General features: G+C 42.8%; 1 protein-coding gene across 2 annotated transcripts in view; it reads left to right on the forward strand.

Annotated features, from left to right (window-relative positions):
* COL19A1 (collagen type XIX alpha 1 chain) overlaps nucleotides 1-18,802 on the forward strand; it is a 2,198,704-nt gene that overhangs the window by 1,750,437 nt on the left and 429,465 nt on the right. For both annotated transcript variants that reach the window (XM_085610910.1, XM_085610909.1), the window contains exons 35-36: nucleotides 775-828; nucleotides 1,096-1,149. In XM_085610910.1, the coding sequence (XP_085467036.1) occupies nucleotides 775-828; nucleotides 1,096-1,149 (108 nt within the window). The remainder of the gene's footprint in view (nucleotides 1-774; nucleotides 829-1,095; nucleotides 1,150-18,802) is intronic.

An 18,802-nucleotide genomic window follows, 5' to 3' on the forward strand; every position in this document is an offset into this window, starting at 1 on the left:
ATGATGCAGATTTTGATATGTGAAACTCCAAAATCTGCATGCTAGTACCCAAAAATTCATAATGGGTGCTATTTATCTCACCTGATAAGTAATGAAGGCCGTGGTATTGTTATTTAGCTGGTGCTTTAAATAGCACCTATACTTGTAATCAGGCCCTAAGGGCCTTATTATTAGAGGCTTATCCCATGCGTAAACCCCTGTTCACGCATGAGATGTAATTATGAATTTGGTTATATTTAATGCATTCGTTAATTATCAGAAGAGTTAAATAACTCAACATTCATTTAATTTTGGCAGGCCAAGTCTGCCGAAATTTAACAAGGGAAAGCATACAGTATTTACATTATCATGCAGATTTTAGTGCATTAACTCCTTTACTGTGGCACAAATTTCGCCTCGGTGCGGAAGTTCTAAAGAGTGGGCGGGGCTGCGTCGTCCAACGGTCTGCACAGCACTGGGCAGGTAGTGCCAACGCCGACGCAAGCACGGAACGGGATAAATATCAAAATCTTATTCCCCATAAGCTCATAATAAGTGTTATTTATCACACCTGATAAATAAGGTACCCCGAGGTATCGGTATTTATCAAGAGGGATAATTAACGTCTCAACTCATAATCAGGACCTAAGGTGTTAGCTGAGAGCGCCACACGAAAGTTCACAGTAACACATTTATTTAACTCGCCCTATGCTATGAAATGTAAAGTATTCAGAAGAGATGTATGCTCTGCCTTCCCACTAACCTGCGGCTTCCCCTGTTATTCTTGTCTCTCAGGGTGATCTCGGGCCTCGAGGGCCTCCAGGAATCCCGGGAAGAGAAGGTCCCAAGGTAGGTTCAAAGAGGGAATAGTGTTTGAGAAATTAGAAATAAAACTATTTATTTTGCATTTAAAGAAAAACATCTTTAAGAAGCGTGGTCTATTAATGGGTGTCAGACTGTGGATAGCATTGTGTCTCCTAGGAAGCACTGCCTGTTATGCATCTTTCTGTAGACTCATAGGAGCGCATGCCAGCGCGTATTAGGATGCAGCGCCTGCTCCGAAGCTTGTGAGATGATATGAAATACAATGATTGCTAATCTCTCATATCTTACCAGGGCATCAAAGGTGAGCGCGGATTTCCTGGCCTCTCCGGAGAGAAAGGCGATGAGGTAAAGTTATTCTGAATACTTTCATATGATGCAAATCCAACTAGTCTTATGCAAGCAATTTTAGAAAGTCCATACCGAGGATTAGGCCTGGGAATTCTGCATTCGGCTTCGAAGGCCGCTCACAGCAATTCAGGCTTCTGAGGGCCCAGAGTTTGTTTTATAGCAGACTGCGCGGGGAGCGTGGCAGGGTGATTAGTTGTATGAGAAAATCGACACAGATATTGCTAGAGAGGAACGTGCGTCCATAGAGTCTTTAATGATTCATCTCGCATTAACAGGAAACAGTATCCTCTGGATGCTTTTGCACTGAGCTGCCCGCACTAATGTCAGGCTGAATGCAACGTTATGGCGCTTCCTCTCTTGTGGAAGTTTGCATAAAGCGGCAAACAGCAAACCTCGGGAAGAAAACACTACCTTTCTGTGAGTCCCGTTTAATTACAGAGCCACTTGGCTGTCTACATTTGATTTGCGCTCACAAACGTACCCACTTGAGACAGAAAAAGGAGATCTTGCTCCCCTAAATCATTTGGAGCCAGATGTACGACCGTATTTTGCGGTCGCAAAGGGGTTTCAGCCCCTTTGCTTGCACAAAATAGGTAGGCCCAATGTACTAAACCTATTTTGCGAGTCACTAATCAATTAGCCACTCGCAAAATAGGTTTAGCAACTCGCTATTAGGAAGGGGCGTTCCAAGGGCGTCCCTTCCTAATAGCGACTCCTAAACCAATGTACGAATGTTTTGCGACCGCAATTGCGGTGGCAAAACACTCGCAATTTACCACCTACTTCAAATAGGTGGTAAACCATTCGCAAACAGGAAGGGGTCCCCAGGGGACCCCTTCCCCTTTGTGAATGGATAAAAAAATACTTTTAAGGGCAGCAGTGGTCCCAGGGTCCACTGCCTGCCCTTAAAAAATATATATATTTTTAAATGCATCCCGTTTTCCTTTAAGGAAAACGGGTTGCATTTGAAAAAAAAAAATGCTTTATTTAAAAGCAGTTCCAGATATGGTGGTCTACTGACCGCAGAAGGCTACCATACCTGGGAGGGCCAGCCAATCCCAATGGGGTTGCAAATTGCGACTGCCTCATTAATATGCATGAGACATGCAATTTGCAACCCTATTGGGAATCGTAAACAGTGTCTGAGACACTGCTGTACATTGGATTTTGCGACTCGCAAAAGCCAATGGTCGTACATCTGGCCCCAGACTCCTGCAATGTGACCTCCACCTTAGATTCAATAATGCGAGCAATTAAATTACACTCAAGGGGAGGGGACTGGACATTCTAAGGAAGGGGTTCCGACTAAAGTTTGAGAACACCTAATAACTCAAGAGTTTGTTAGTAGTCTCAAACTCCTCTTCTGTCTGGGAACACTACTCCTTTACACTTACATGAAGGCTGGGCCTGACATTTGCTACTTTGAAGGACCGGCTACATAATAACCAGGATGGGAGAATAGAAATTTCTGGAAGCTGCCAAATGGAACATTTGTGATTGAAAAGATTTCTGTAGATCCTTTCCTATTCGAAACATGGGTCTCCCAGCCTTCTGGAGCCAGACACTGTAGGACGCTTGGACCATGTGAAGGCTTGGGTAGGGGGATTTTTTTTAAATTGCAGAGAGCTGACTTCAGAGGGCCAGAGTTTGTGGTGAGGAATATGAGAGAGCTACAAACAGAAAATTCATGGAAAAATCAGGGAAATGTATTTAGCCTCATGCGGTCTTATCTCGCTACAGCTTCTAAGCTTTCAATAAGTTTCTAAGTCTGAAGGCAAAAACCTTCAATTGGGCCAAACGCCAACTTTTACGGAGCTATGGTCAATTGTAGTTTTGACACCAATGGTCCCATGTTGTCCTCAAATTGATCGAAGTCCTTTTAACATTTTTTCTCCATTATTTTTATTTCCATACATGATAGCACTGGGCACCTTTGTGTAATGTGTCTCTATGTGGCGTTTATTTCTCTCTATGTTGATCCATGTATCAATTTTTCTTCATTATTGTGATATTCTTCCTCATAGATTTTTGATTTTTAACTAAAACCTTTTAAATTGGACGTTTTAAGTTCTTTTTCTTAATTCATTGTTGCTTTGGCTTTTTATTGCACGTGTCACATGCATTTACACAAAGGAAGGTCTTTCTGTTTGTGGCAAGCTATCAAGTATGAGCCAGGGATTTGTTGCAGGAACCAGTTTCTAATACCCACAATAAAAATAGACTTACTTCTATCAAATGCCTTTCCAAGCTATGAATTAGAAAGATACACCCTGACCATTAGTGTGGTGTAGTGGAAACTCTTTCTACATGGGGGAGGGGGGAGATCTCTCATTCACAATGACAATACCATTTCACCTTGAAAAAGTACACGCTATATACAATTACATATTCTGAAACCCTGCCACATTACCGCAAACTGGTATTCACAACAGAAATCTGCAACTGTCGCATTTTCAAGGCGTAGTTCGGGAAAGCTTTGTGAATTCCTTAAAGTTGTAAATCTGGACTCATTTAAGGTTGTGCACCTACTGGAGCAGATATGCAGGTTTCTTTGTAATGCAGCCAGTGAGCTGTGCACATTTTAGTTCTCAGGTCTTTGTGTGCCATCATCAATCTGTATTTGCACTAAATCTTCTGGTAGAAATTGATCGTTTGCTAATTTAGACGCATGGGAAATCACTAATTTGCTTCTGCTAGCTCAGTGGTTTTGACACACAGAATTAAGACACTTTGATCTGGGGCACAAGACAAATTATAAAAGGTAGCCCCTGATTATGCCAGTTTTTGTATTTTTACTTTTGGCTTAGAGAACATGGCTAGTGGACGAACATGATGAGCAATGTCTATTTTAAAATTACATCAGGAAGTATCTTTTGGTATAAGAACCAAAAATATCTATAGCATTTTGCGGAAGCTGTGGTGATCCAATAAAGCTGATGAAGTTAAGGCTTTCGCGCACCAATTTTGGTAAAGCACACAAAATTCACTACCATCGGATTGTGTTTTTGAAACTAGTATAGGTTAGATTAATGTCATGGACATGAAATAGATTCATGCCATGTTTATTAGAAGTAGCATGATGTAGCACATAACACTGTACTGTGCATGGAAGGAAACACCACCTCATAATGATTTGAATATGTAAAGCACCAATACCCTAAACACAACCCTAGCGCAAGTTCAAGTCCTTCCTGGGCTCAAGACCTCCCAAAACCAGTTGCACATGGGATCTTACCTGCTGCAGCTAGATAGTCAACACAGGGTGAGAGCTTGAGCTCAGGATACCCTGACCAGGTTGTCTTAGATGAACAGAGTGACTGAACCACGTCTTTTACACCGTATAAAGAGCTTCTCCTCAATCTATGATGCCTCTCACAATCCAGAGGCTCTGGGGGATTAAGAGAAGGGTACCTAGCAGCTCTCAAGCCAATTTTCCTTTTCAGAAAAAAAGTAAGTGTGTTAACTGTCATGTCCACCCCAGCTCTGGAGCACGCAAATGACCACACCACATATGGAGCTCTGTAACACATCTTTATTCTTTGGCATGCAACCCGTTTACTGAACTCACTACGTCATAAACTTCATTAACCACACCCGGACACACCCAGATGCCTGCCAACTGATTATGTAACTTTGTAAAGAGTCCGGCAAGGACCTTAGGGGTCCTACTGTACATGGTTATACAACACTACCTCTCCCCCTTTGTTAAATAAAAAGTACAGACTACATATATACATTACAGTTCCTCAATGAGTCGTTAAGGTGCTCACACCAATCTTCCAGATCGAGTCATATAAAGTCAAGGAGTTGCACAGTCGTACTCAGATGCTGGACTTGAGCACTGTGGTGGACTTGTCTCACCCGTGATGCCTGGAGCAGACGAACATCGAGGCAGATGCTTGAAATGTGACAAGTCTCTCGTAATGGAATTTCAGGGACATTGAGTGATCACCATATGTCCATTACTTGTCATGACTCTCAATGGATCAGCATCAAATGGAGCATCAGTCTTGCGATTCCGTTTCTGTTTGACTAGGACCCAGGCACCTTCTTCAAAAACTGTCTCGAGCACACCTGTGCTTATCAGCATAGGCCTTAATTTCACTTTAGCTAGAAGTGTCCATGACACAAATCTCATCAGTATTCATTACTCAGCTTGTGGTCCACTGTGGTAGCTTTGTCACATTGGTTCTCTCTAAGAGCACGGTGGTGGGGCTTTCACTTGTTTCGAATGGGGAGTTGACTAATAGTGCAGCGTTCTGAACCACTTTCTTCAGGATGACCATAAATCGTTCAACAACGCCATTTGCCTGAGGCCAAAAAGATGTGCTTTTCTGATGCCTGATGTTCAAGCAACTAAGAAAGTCCTTAAACTCTCTACTATTGAATGGTGGATCTTTGTCAGATTAGAGAATGAAAGGAACACCCTACACTGCAAAAATATAACCCAGCCTCTTATTGACTTTATCATGGGTGGTTGATGATGAATCTTCTACTAAGAGAAAACATGAGTGCTCATCAATAATTACCATGAAATGATGGTCAATGTTTAAGGGTCCAAAGAAATCAACTGCAATTTTCATTCATGCTTGTTTAGGAAGGTCAGACATATTAAGCGGATGCTGTGTTGTCTTGGGAGCTAAGCAATCACACAGGTGACATGCTTTCAGTTCTTTCTCGACTTGTTCATCAAGGCGAGGAAACCACACTCCATCTCTGAGGGCTCTCTTTGTGGCTACAATGCCATTTTGTCCTTCATGTGCCAGTTCAGTGACTTGCTGCCTCAAGCTCCTCAGCTCTCAGGTATGACAATTCTCGAACCTCTTAGTATAATATCTTCCTGAGTGAGAGGAAGTTCTTTCTGCACATTTTTGAATTTTTGATATTCAACATCATCTGTGAGAGATCGAGCATGCTTACTCAATGATTGTGTTGCAATGATATACTTGAGTGTGATCATGTCTCTGTCTGTATTGGCAGCAGCAATGATCTGCTCAATGGATAGAGCTGCAGGAGTACTAGACTTTACTATGCAACTGGTTTACTCTTCAGCCGCTTTAGACATTGCACTGTGACGCTGCTAAGGCAGTTGTGCATAGTAGTCTGCAGGGTTTTGATCCTTCCCTGGCTCATGTACAATAGTGTAATCATACTCTTGCAATCGCACCCCCCACCTCTCGATGTGAGGGGGTATCTTGGCATTTGGATTTCGAAAAATGGAGAGCAATGCCTGGTGGTCAGTGACAAGGGTGAAATGCTTTCCATAGAGAAACACATGAAAATGTTTACAAGTCCACACTACAGCCAGGCTTTCTTTTTCTGGCTGAGAATAGGCAAGTTCAGTCTGAGACAAACATTTGCTAGCATGTGTCACAATTAGTCTCTGAGCATTTGGATGTCCATTGTGTTGAGCAAGAATCATGCCCCATCCCATCGGGCTTGAGTCTACTATGATCTCAGTATGTAACTTTAGTTCAAATGAAGCCATTTCAGTAGCATTTCATTTACGTGTTTGATTTTCTTGAAACTTCAGTCACATTTAGAGGACCACTGGAAGGGAATATTCTTCTTTGTCAAATTTTCTAATTAGGCACTCACTGTGGAAAAGTCTCAAATGTATCTGGAGCAGTAGTTAGCCATGCATAAGAAGGATCGCAGCATGATTACATCTTGTGGGGCAAAAGTGGATGACAATGCTAGTACTTTTTCATGGTCAAGAGTCATTACCCCTGTAGAGAAAATATACCCAAAGTGTTTCAGTTTGGTTTTGTGAAACTCACACTTTTCAGCATTTAAAATGAGACCTGCATCAGCGAGCAGACAAAATACTTGTCTAAGAGCTTTGTCATGTTCCTTTTGTGTGGGCCCCACACTAGTATATTATCTCTATAGTTTAAAGCATGTGTGACAGAGTGAATTACTTGGCGAATGACATCCTGAAAGATTTCTGCAGCTGATGACGCAGCAATTCTAAGTGTTTTGCATCTTAACAAGCCAAAATGAATTGAAAAAGTAGTAATGTACCTACCGGTCGAGTTTATGGTATCCTTTGATCTAATCAACAACGGGAGAAGACTTTGGCACAATTCAGCTGTGTAATCATGTTCGATATCTGTGGACCTGGATGTCTTTCTCTCTTGATTGCTTTGTTGGCCTGGTGCATATCAACACAAATGCACACTGCACCTCCACTGTCCTTTTTTGGCATGAACACAATGGGTGAAACCCATGGCATAGGTCCAGTAGAGCGCTCGATGATGTCATACTTTAACAATGTTTTGAGTTTTTTCTCAATGGCCTCCTGTAAATGAAAAGCAATCCGATGGTTTCATTTACAAACAGGACAAATGTCCTCATTAATGTGAAGTTACATATTTATTGTCTTTAGCTTCCCTGGTCTATGAAACAATGGTGGGGATTGACTTACTATTCCAGAATGTGCATTGAGATTGTAGATGGTGTAAATCAGTCAAATGTCAACAGCAGTGCTGAAAGAAAAGACATGCACTTGACGAAGTACCTTGGCGGACATAAATTGGTGCTTGCACAGTCATTTTGTTATGCCTCATGGTCGCTACGAATGATCCTTGACTTTGCAGTGGTGTAGAAGCAGCCCATGTGTACACCTTTTGTGTCTATGGCGTTAGACGTGGTATCAGAGGCAGTTTGTTGTATTTCTCTGCCGGCATGATATTGATCAATGCACCACTGTCTATATTAAAGGTTATAGGGTGGCCATTCACCTCTAGCGTGATCCTGGGTCACTGGCCAAATGAGTTTGTTCACTTCACGTGGCAATCGCTCTTTGATATGTGTTCTTTGCAAGCAGCCAATACTATGTTTGCACATCGTTCTGCGGTCGAAATCACCATTGCACATCCATCTCCTTCACTGTCTCTTAATGATTACATTAAAGAGCCTTGGGAAGATGAATTTGATGGTGATCAACTTTGTTCAGTTTCTGCTTTTGTCAATTGATTTTGCTGTTTGGCCTTGGGGGTGTGGCTAGAATGATTCCGGAACCATCTGGTGTCCATTTTCTCTTCTCATCGTGACGCACTTAATTTCTCTTTTGCTTTGCAGACCATTGTGAAATGGTTTTCTTTTGTGCAACCTTGGCATACCTGTCCAATGGTGGGACATTTACCTTTGTGTGGAAACAAGAATTCACATTGGAAACACAATTTCTTTTTCCTCAGACGACTTTGCATTCTGGTTACTTTTCATGACCAATGCTGATTCATTCTAGCCTGTTACAGCTTTTATATCAGCAACCTGCCGATTTGTATGTTCCTCAACCATTAGTACCTTTTCTAGACTGAGTGTGTTTCCAACATGTGGCACCTGAACGATTCGGAGAGGCATCTATTGATGACTCTGCTACACATGTCTTTCCTTGTCATTGAATTCACTGTAATTATAGTCCGTGATGAGGGTATCATGTCTTTCAACAAACTCATCCATCGTTTCACCAACTTGATGGCTTGCCTGGTTGAAGATGTACCTTTCATAATTGAAATTTGGCATTGGATTGAACTTGGCTTCCAACATTTCTTTGATTTGACAGTACGATCCTTCATCAGCTTGTGACATTTTCTTTATATTTCTTTCACTCAATCACCTGCAAGGTTCTTTAAGTATTTTATGATCTTTTTGTTATCTACTTCTGCAAGCGCATCTATTAAGTCATGGAACAATTTGATCCATGCAGTCCATCTGGCACCAATAGTCTGCTTTTTGGTTGTATTGAATAGCAGTGGTGGTTTAAGAAATGTGGCAGCTCCGTATTAGGCGCTCCTTTCTGCAGTCATTGGGGTACTTCAATTTCTTAAAGATCTTTTGAGTTGTCCTTCATGCCACTAGCTGCCTCTTTGGTAATTTCAGTAGTTTTTTAAACACAAGCCACATGTTTCCGCTGGAGTCGCCTGGCAGGATTTTGAGGTTACAAGGCACTCTGTCTGTTTTTCACCTATGAGTAGACTTTTGTCTCTTGCACCTGATTGTAACTGTCTTTAGCATTTTTTTTTGCCTGGTCATCTCTGCCTTTAGCTCTTTCTTGTACCTGCCTGTCAATGCTTTTAGCACTTCTTCGTACCTGGTTGTTGCTGCCTTTAGTGTTTTTGCTTTGTAAGGGCAGGTATTCTGTCAAAATATTGAGTTGGAAATGTCGACTTATACTGATATGGAGTTTTATATATCATGACACAGAAATATCGACAGCAATAATATTGTGGCCAGGAATATCGACTTTAAGGTAAGACATATCGTTTGTAAAAATATAGTTGTTTAAAATATCGATTTCTTAATTAGTGTTATGTATATTAGTATATATTTTAAATATATGTGATATATTTTTTTTTTGAGTATATTGTTTATTTTTATTTAATGTGTTACATTCTTTATAGTTATTAATTTTATGTTAATTATATTTAGCGTTTTTTAGTTCCGTAGTGGGTTGTGGGTTTATAGGGGAATAGGGTGGGAAGTAATTTAATTTTAATAAATTAATGAATATTTATTTATTTAATTGAGATTTTATTATGTTAATTGTGTTTCTAATTTTTTGATACATTTTAGGTGTGGGTTGTGGGGTTTATAGGGTAGGAAGTAATTTACTGTTAATTATTTAATAATTAGTTAATTAATATTAATTAATTGTCAATTAATTATGGTAATTGTGTAGTTAATTTTAGGCGCAGGTTGTGGGGTTTATAGGGGTAAAGAGTAGGAAGTAATTTATTTTTAATTAATTAGTTTTTAATTCATGTTAATTAATTAATTGACACTCAAAGATGGAAATTATGTATTTAATTTATGTTGTGGGGTTTTAGGGGTAAAGGGTGGGAAGTACTTTTTTAAAATTAATTAATGAAAAGTTGATAATATCAATTAATGAATTGATCATTAATTAGTGTTATTGTTGAATAATTTTTTTGTGTGTGGATTTTGGGTTTATAGGGGTGAAGGGTGGGGAGTAAATTAATTTTACTTACTTCATAATGGGTTGTTAGAAAATATTAGTTATTTAATTGAATTTTTGTTTTAATTGTGTAATTAATTTTTTAACAGTTTAATTTCAGGTGTGGTTTGTGGGTAAGTTAATTAAATTGTATGTGTTTTAATTAGTTTTTTAATTAATAATATTTGTGTAATTGATAATTAATATTAATTATGCAAATACATTTCTTTTCAATGTGGGTTGTGAGTTGTGTGGTGTTATAGGGTAGGACGTACATAGATTGAATTTATGTAATAATTAACGTTTTTGTTAATAAATAATTTCTGAATAAAAATATTTATTTGTTTGAAAATTATTTTTTGTTTTATTTAATATAATAATGTTAGGTATTTGTAATATGTATTTAACATTACAATATGTTTTTATTTTTCTATTTTAAATAATATATTTTTTAAACCGTTTATTTTGTTTTAATTTACTTTAAAAAATATTTGTATTTTGTTGATTATATTTTGTTTGTTTTTAATTTTAAACTGACTGGGGTGAGAATAAGTACATTTTACCCTTCTACAATCCAACACTTTCCCTATTGATGCACCGACTGGAGTGGGAATAGTACATTTTATCCCTCCGCTATCCAACACTTTCCCTACTGTTGCACTCACTAGAGTGGGAATAGTAAATTTGACCCCTCTGCTATCCAACACTTTCCCTACTATTCAACTAATTGGAGTGGGAATAGTAACTTTTACCCCTCCGCTATCCAACACTTTCCCTTCTGTTGCGCTCATTGGAGTGGGAATAGTAATTTTTACCCTTCAGCTATCCAGCACTTTCCCATCTGTTGCACTGACTGGAGTGGGAAATTTAAGTTTAAAGATTTTCAAATATGTTAATGTTTTAATTTATAATAGAATGTTTTTTAATAGATTTATGTTATTGCTACATGTATATATATATATATGTATATATATATATATATATATATTTATTTATTTGTTAAAGGTCTATATAACTGTAAAAGGATAAAATACATTTAAATAATTAGTTTAATAATTATTATATATGTGTGTTTAACTTTTTAAAATAAATTAAGCTTATTTGTCATATTTGTTAAATTTTTTATTTTTTTATTTTTTATTCTTTAATATATTTAATATTAATTAATTTATTTAATATATATGTCAAAATCGATATTTTGTGCAACTATATTTATGACATCAATACTTTTTTAGAAATGTTGGTACTTACCATTATAAATATAAGATGTCAGTGTTTTTGACATCGATATTTATAACCCGATATTGTGGTATGGGGATATTTTATTTGTCAATATTCTGTCAGTGACCCGTATGAGCAATGCTGTGGTGCAGTATCCCTTCTTTTGGCCTCACCATTAGGCTTCTGGCGGGCTTTCTGATTGTGCTCCTCTGCAGGACCTTCACCTTCTTTGAGGGCCTTGTACAAAGTAGAGCGGCGCTTTGACTCCACATATACCAACCGTAGACTGCTTCTTGGGGTGCACATGATACACACAAGCAGTTTGCTGGACTTCGCCAAACTCTCAGGGAGAGCAGTCTTGTTTCTTTTGTGCTCCTATCCCTTACTTGTAGCCTGGAGCATGCAGATGACCGTGCCACACATGGAACTCTGAATCACAAATCTTTATTCTTTGGCTTGCGACCATTAACTGAACTCACTACGTCATAAACTTTATTGACCACACCCAGAAACCTCCCAACCGATTGCGTAACTTTCTAAGGATTCCAGCATGGACCACAAGGTTCTGTACCTGATCACATGATACAGCATCAACTATGGAGAGGCTACATGAGAGACATCATCTTAGATGTTGTGGGCAAGAAAAGGGAGCTGAAGTTTCTTCCATCCAAAGGGCTCAAAATGACCACCTTGGTTATCTTTCTAACAGTGTACCGCATCTTCTAATCATCTGTCAAGCCCTGTTCACTGTCACTCCCATGTCTGGTACGGTTTCTATCTGCCTGACTCTGCAACCTCCCTCCTTCCCTGTGCTGCTGCCCCTATGTATGTCATGTTCGTTCCTTCTGTAGATGTTTGTAGCCGGCACCCGCAATACATTATTGCTTCCTTAAGTGAAGTGTAAGCATTTGAATTAAGATTATTCTATTAACTATGACCCTCCTTAATCCATTTGTCATGGTCTCACCATTCCTCTCTCCTGGTTCCTTTCTTCAATCGTTTCTGTGCTTTGACGTAACCTTAGTGTGTGATAAAGCATTACACAAGTAACACAGTGGCTGTAAAGCTTGATTTCACGCGCAGAAGGGAGCTCGGTAGTTTGAGCATCTTTGATAAGACTGCATTTGGTTCCCCAAGTTGGTCCTCATTATAGATCATCACTCATAATGTTAAGAAAATAACTTCAATTATCAAAATGCTTACTCTGTAACAATGAGGAAACTGTGCAATAAAAAGAGTGGGGATGATCTTCATTTTGATTAGACCAAGCTGAAAAAGTGAAAGCAGTCAGCATAATCTGTTAATATTTGGCTTGGCAGGGAATTACTATTTCCCTCATGTGAACATCATTTAGCTTTTTCTTTTACTATTAGCCTTCAGAATTCTGATAGGAAATAATTTGAATATACAGCATTTAGGAGTGTTGTTCAGCATTTTTAATCTGCATGCATTGGTGTACATTTTGCATTTCACTTTTGAAACAGAAAGGGGGATGTTAGACCTGGCACTTCTTCGCGTGACTACTCCTAACGTTTTGCCCCTACATCCGCTATTTTTTGGGCTGACTTAGATGCTTTGGACACTTTGCCACTGCTAACCAGTGTCAAAGTATAAGTGTTCCCTTTATAAAGTAATGGTACTTGGTTGTCCATGATTGTTATGTTTGCCTTACTAGTAAAGGCCCTAGTAAAGTGCACTATGTGTGCCAGGGCTGGTAATGCAAATGCTACTAGTGGGCCTGCAGCACTATTTGTGCCACCCACACAAGTAGACTTAAAAAGGGAACTCAGGCCTGCCATTGCAGGGCCTGCGCGCGGTTTGTGAAACTGCCATGTTGTTCTGTCAAGTGCACTCGCTTGCAAGACCTTACCCATCCCTTTCTGTGAACCTAAGACAGCCCTATGGTAGGTCTGGGGTTCCCACTGGACAGGGTGTAATGCATGTGAAAGATAGGATATGTACTAAGGTGTGTGTCATGTCCTGACAGTGAAATAATCTCCATTTCATTTTTCACAGGAATCCAGTGCTTGGTTTGAGTGTGTGAATGCGTACACGAGTGCACTGGATGGTTGGATGATGGGCAGCAAGGAAACTGATTTTAAGAGCTTATGAAATAATCTCCATTTCGTTTTTCACTGTGGAAAGGCCATCTTGCCCATAGGATAGAATAGGAAGGCTGGGGAATATGTTTTCCAACCTGTCTTCCTAATTGCTTTAGATGGAAAGGTGAAGTTTAGTATGCCTGAACTCACAATGTATATTTTTTTTTTGATTAACCTTTTTATTGGATCTTGCATTTTCAATACAGCGTGTACATCAATCGGTAACTGTTAATCATATTGTATTATTATGCATGTGTGCAGTTCAGAAGATTCAAGTCCATAGAACAGTTACTTGTTCTGACACCTGTGGTGTGAGAAGATGTGTGTGTGTTCGGGAATAGTGGGGGTTGGATTAGAGTGTCTAGTTCTTGGGTATGACTGGTGTGCCCTCCCAATCCTTATGTGATGCGGAAACTGAGAAATCCGTATAGGTAACCGAACTGGGGAGATATATCTCAGGGAAACAGGGGCAGGGGATTAGGGCGCTATCCTCCGCAGGTCCCATAGTACTAAGAGGGGTTCACTCATGTGGCGCGTTCCGTTTGGGACAGTGTGGAGCTGACCTCGCTCGGGAGATTCTTGTGGGATTCGGGGTCTATCTGGGCATGGCGTCGCTTGGGTGGCAACAGGGGTGTCTGTGGGGGTATCTTGCGTTTGTGCAAAACTATGGAGAGTATCGCCCACTCCATGGATATGGGGTGTCGCCGCATGCCGTGCGCTTCCTCCTGTCTGATGGCGTCCTCCTCGGCCACGCTCCATTTCTTGACCGGCCCCCTCCATGCTGCTATCGGGGGACCATCTGGTGACTGCCAATGTAGTGTGATGCATCGTTTTGCTAGGAGTATGGCTAAAATTGCAAAGCGTGTCTCCACCTTTCTCTGCTTGTGTCGCTTAAATATCCCTAGGGTGCTAGCCTCCCATGTGGCAAGGCTTGTCAGGCCCGTGACAGTTAATATTGTGGCGTTGACTTCCGCCAAAAAGTCTGCAGTGTAGGGCAGGTCCATAACATGTGGAGGAACGTGGCGTCAGGTGCGTGACATTGTGGGCATTCAAACTCCGTTGCAGGGAAAAACACTTGAGTTGCTCCGGCGTGAGATATGCACGGTGTAGTATGTTAAATTGGATATTTTTAAATCGCTGATTGGGTGACACTTTTTTGTGATGTTCCAGTGCTGTGAGCCATTCTTTATCATGCAGTGCATGACCGAAGTCCTCCTCCCATTTTAGACGGAGCCGCGTTAGCGGCTTACGTGTGAGTTCCGCGACCGCTTTATATATCCAGGTAATGAGGTGTTTCCCTACTCCCATATTTAGGATCATGTGTAGTACCGGGTGTGTTTTGGGTTCACCATTCGTGAGATTCCATGTCTTCCTACAGTCTGCTATCAGTGCCTGTGCACTAGGAACTGACCGGTGGGTAGCCCGTTGTCCTCCGCTGAGCCCTCGAACGAAGTTATCTGGCCTTCAGTGAACAGGGCGTTTATCTCAGTGAGCGAGCGTTCTGTCCACACTCGCAATTCTCCAGTTGTATAGTGTCCACTTCCTTGGGGAGGCCCGCTAGTGGTAGCAATGGGGAGTACAGAGGTGCCGCCCTAGAAAGGTGATGGATTTGCAGCACACAGGATCTGGCCACCTTCACCAGCAGGGGGTGTGCTGGGTTGGGTTTGGTCCCTTGAAGGAGCATCCTGGTTACCTCTGGGATTGTCAAAGTCCCTGCCTGCACCTCCGTCTCTTCCAGGTGTCGTCCAGCTGTCCATCGTAAGAGCCACTGTAGTTGTGCCGCGAGGAAGTAGGCCTCAAAGGACGGGGCACCCTGCCCTCACCCATCTGGTGGCAGCTGCAGTGTCTTCAGAGCCACTCTACGGCAACCCTTTCCCCAGATCAGCGAGATCAGTAAAGAATCCAGCTCTCGGAAGAATGGTCAGGGGGGGATCACCGGGATATTTACAAAATAGTATAGTAGCCGGGGCACCATTATCATTTTAGATAAAGCTACCATTCCTATTGGGGCCAGGGGTAGCGTTCGCCAGAAATTTATTTGGGTTTTTAAACCTCGTAGGGCCCTGTAGTAGTTACCCTCCAAGAGGTCCCTGGGGGTGTGATAGAGTCTAACCCCCAAATATCTGGGGGCATCCCCTTTCCAGGACAGCGTGGCGTCTCCCACACAAATCTCCCAGTGGGGTGCTTCGGGGTGCAGGGGGTAGATAGTAGATTTGGCCCAGTTCACTCTCAATCCCGATGCCTCCTCAAACTCATTTAGTGTGGCCCACAGAGATGTGAGGTCTGCTGTAATGTCCCGGACATAGATTAGGAGGTCGTCTGCGTAGAGGGACATACTGTGTGTATGCCCCTCGAGCGGTATTCCCCATAGTTCACCCTCTTCTCGCAGTCTCAGCGCTAGCGGGTCCATTGTGAGGGCATAAAATACTGGGGAGAGAGGACATCCCTGGCGCGTTCCGCGCGTTATTAAGATGGGGGATGAGATGTGCCTGTCTATTCGGACCCGAGTGGTCAACCCGTTGTACAGCAACTGAATGTATACCATGAGTTGGGGTCCCATTACCACCCGTCGTAGCACCTCAAACAAGTACTGCCATGCCATTGGATTGAAGGCCTTTTCGAGGTCCAATATAAGGCAGGCGGCACACGTGAATCTTAACCGCACCCTGTCCTGGACCTGAAACAGTCTACGTATGTTTTGGGAGATGTTCCACCCGGGCACGAAACCACATTGGTCAGGGTGCACCAGGCGGGGGAGCACCTCTGTGATTCTGTCAGCGAGGATTTTCCCTGAGTATGCTACAGTCCGCTGTCAGCAGGGTAATAGGATGGTACGATGATCTAAGTAATGGATTCCGGTCTGGCTTAGGAAACGTCACTAGTGTGGACTCTCGCATGGATTTGGGGAGCAGTTTTGTCTCTAGAGCTGCCTGAAAAACTGCGTCTATCTGTGGGACTAGCTATTGGGAGAACGTAGAGTAGAATTCTATTGGGAAGCCGTCATGGCCGGAGACTTGTTTTTGGCCAGGTGTCTGATCGCATGTTTGATCTCTGTGGCTGCAGTGGTCCTGACGGCAGCTGTGTCAGTGCATCGGTTTCCAGCATTTGGCAGATAGATTCCTCTCTGTCTAGATTCGGCTTCCTGATCAGGGCCTCGTAGTATTCATGAGAGGCGGACAATATGTCTGCTTGCGCATATACGGTCTCACATGTGGCATTTCTGATACTAGTGATTGGTTTTGTTTGTAGGTCCTGTCTAACGAGCCATGCAATTAAGGTGCCAGCTCGTCTTCCTTCCTTATTGGTTTTCGCGGCACATACCGGACAATTATACCTGCGTAAGTCCGCACAAGCTTCCGCATATTTGGACTTGGCCTCTGCCACTTGTGTAGGGGGGACCCTCTGTGTGTCAGCCTCCTTAGACAGTCGCGCTACTTGCTGCTCTGTTGTTTGTACCGCCAGCCCCAGCGTTTTTCGTACCCCATGATTTGCCTAATGCATGTTCCCCTCAGCACCACTTTGAAAGCGTCCCACTCCAGCGTTCTAGACTTTGTGGTGCATGCGTTCTCTAAAAAGTAGTGGTAAATGTTCTCTTTTTGTTCATGTTGGAACACCGTGTCCTCCAGGTATTCTTGGGTGAGCTGCCATGTGGGTACCGGGGCGTGGGTGGGTGCCACTGGAGGGTCATGACGTGGGCGTCGTGGTCCGATATCACCCTGCCTAGGTAGTCTGAATGTTGGATGAAAGGCAGGATCGTCCTCATGCACACGAAGCAGTCTAGTCATACGCGCAGGTCATGAGGAATAGAGTGGAAGGAGTAGAGTTTAGTTGTCGGGTGAGTGTGACACCAGGCGTCCGTCAGTGACCAATGATTGATCCAGGCCTGTAGTCAGGCTGTTTGCGTGAAGGCTGGTGAGGTTTTGGCGGTGGGTGGGATCTGTCCAGGGCGAGATCTAAGGAACAGTTATAGTCCCCTCCCAACACCCACGAGGAAGATGTGAACTGGGCCAAGCCACTCGACAGGGTCTCCCAGAATATTGCCTGTTCTGTGTTGGGGGCATATATACTGCCTATCAGTATTGGCTGACCATCTAACAACCCCTCCAAGAGCGCAAACCTCCCTTTGGGATCTATATTCTGGCCGGTTTCTAGGGAGGGGACACCCGGCCAAAGCCAAATTAGGGTTCCCCTTGTGTACGCTGAATATGTCGTAGCGCAAAAGGTACCCCGCCATTTCTTTTGGAGTTTGTCTAGTTCCCCTTTTGTTAGATGCGTCTCTTGGAGTAAAATGACCTGTGCATGCTGGCGCTTGATATACGTGTGGGTGGCATAGCGCTTTCTATCCGTGTGGATGCCCCTGGCGTTTAGAGTGAGAAAGTTGATATCAGTCGTTGGGGTCATGGTGGTTTGTGGGCCTCACGGCGTTGGGAAGTGGTCTCGGCAGCCCCTTTGTGAGCCCTCTGGAGTGGATGGTGACTGTCCGATGGGAGGTGTAGACCTACGAGCAAGCACCTCTGCCCTTTATGGTGGGGTGGGTGGGGGGGCAAGGTGTGGTAAGGGGTTGAACTTGAACATTGTGGGGTTGGAAACCCAATACAGGAGACCTGCTGCAATGTGCATCACATCCAAACTGGTACTACCTCGTACCCATTAACTAAATGTATGGGGGGTCCATCTGGCCTGCGTGCGTCCCTAAGGTCCTCCCTTGGGGCCCCGCAGTGTAATATGTCTTGCGCGTGAGTGGGGGTGCTTTGCGCTAGTGCATATAGGATCTTTTACCATCGCAGGGAGCAGTATGTGGTGTGGTGTTAAGGAGTGCGAGGGGTTTCTGAAGTCTTTATAGCTACCATCTCTATGGGGCTTCAGATGAGTGTGTCTGCAGTCTGCGGTGTGACCTTTGGTAAGGAACCGGTAGTCTAGCCAGAGTCACTGGAGTAGTTAGGGTCCTCTTCAGGCGTAAAGATGTGCGGACTGGCTTCATGGTCTGATGTGAAAGGATTTGTCCCCAATGCCGCTGATGCTTGTATTGCTTTAAGGCGTTCCGCTATGATCTGTTCCAAGTCCGGCGATGTCAGCGAGTTATAAAGTGACTGCATATCCGACTGGCTTTGGACTTTCCGGTTATTGCGCCTCGGGGGCTTCACCATCTTGGGCCTTGGTGCTCCAGTGTTCCTTTGTGATGGGTCGATGTGTAGGTTCAGTTCCATCCAGTTTGTTGCGTCCTGTGGATCTGTGAAGAAGTTTGTGGTCTCTTTGTGGATAATTTTGAGCCGCGCTGGGAACAGCAGTGTTCTGACTCCGGAGCAGTCTCTTTATCCCAAGAAATGACGCTCTCTTTTGCTGCACTTCCCTGGAATAATCTGGAAAG

The sequence above is a fragment of the Triturus cristatus genome, chromosome 6, assembly GCF_964204655.1.
Source record: "Triturus cristatus chromosome 6, aTriCri1.1, whole genome shotgun sequence".
In the NCBI taxonomy this organism is placed as follows: domain Eukaryota; kingdom Metazoa; phylum Chordata; class Amphibia; order Caudata; family Salamandridae; genus Triturus; species Triturus cristatus.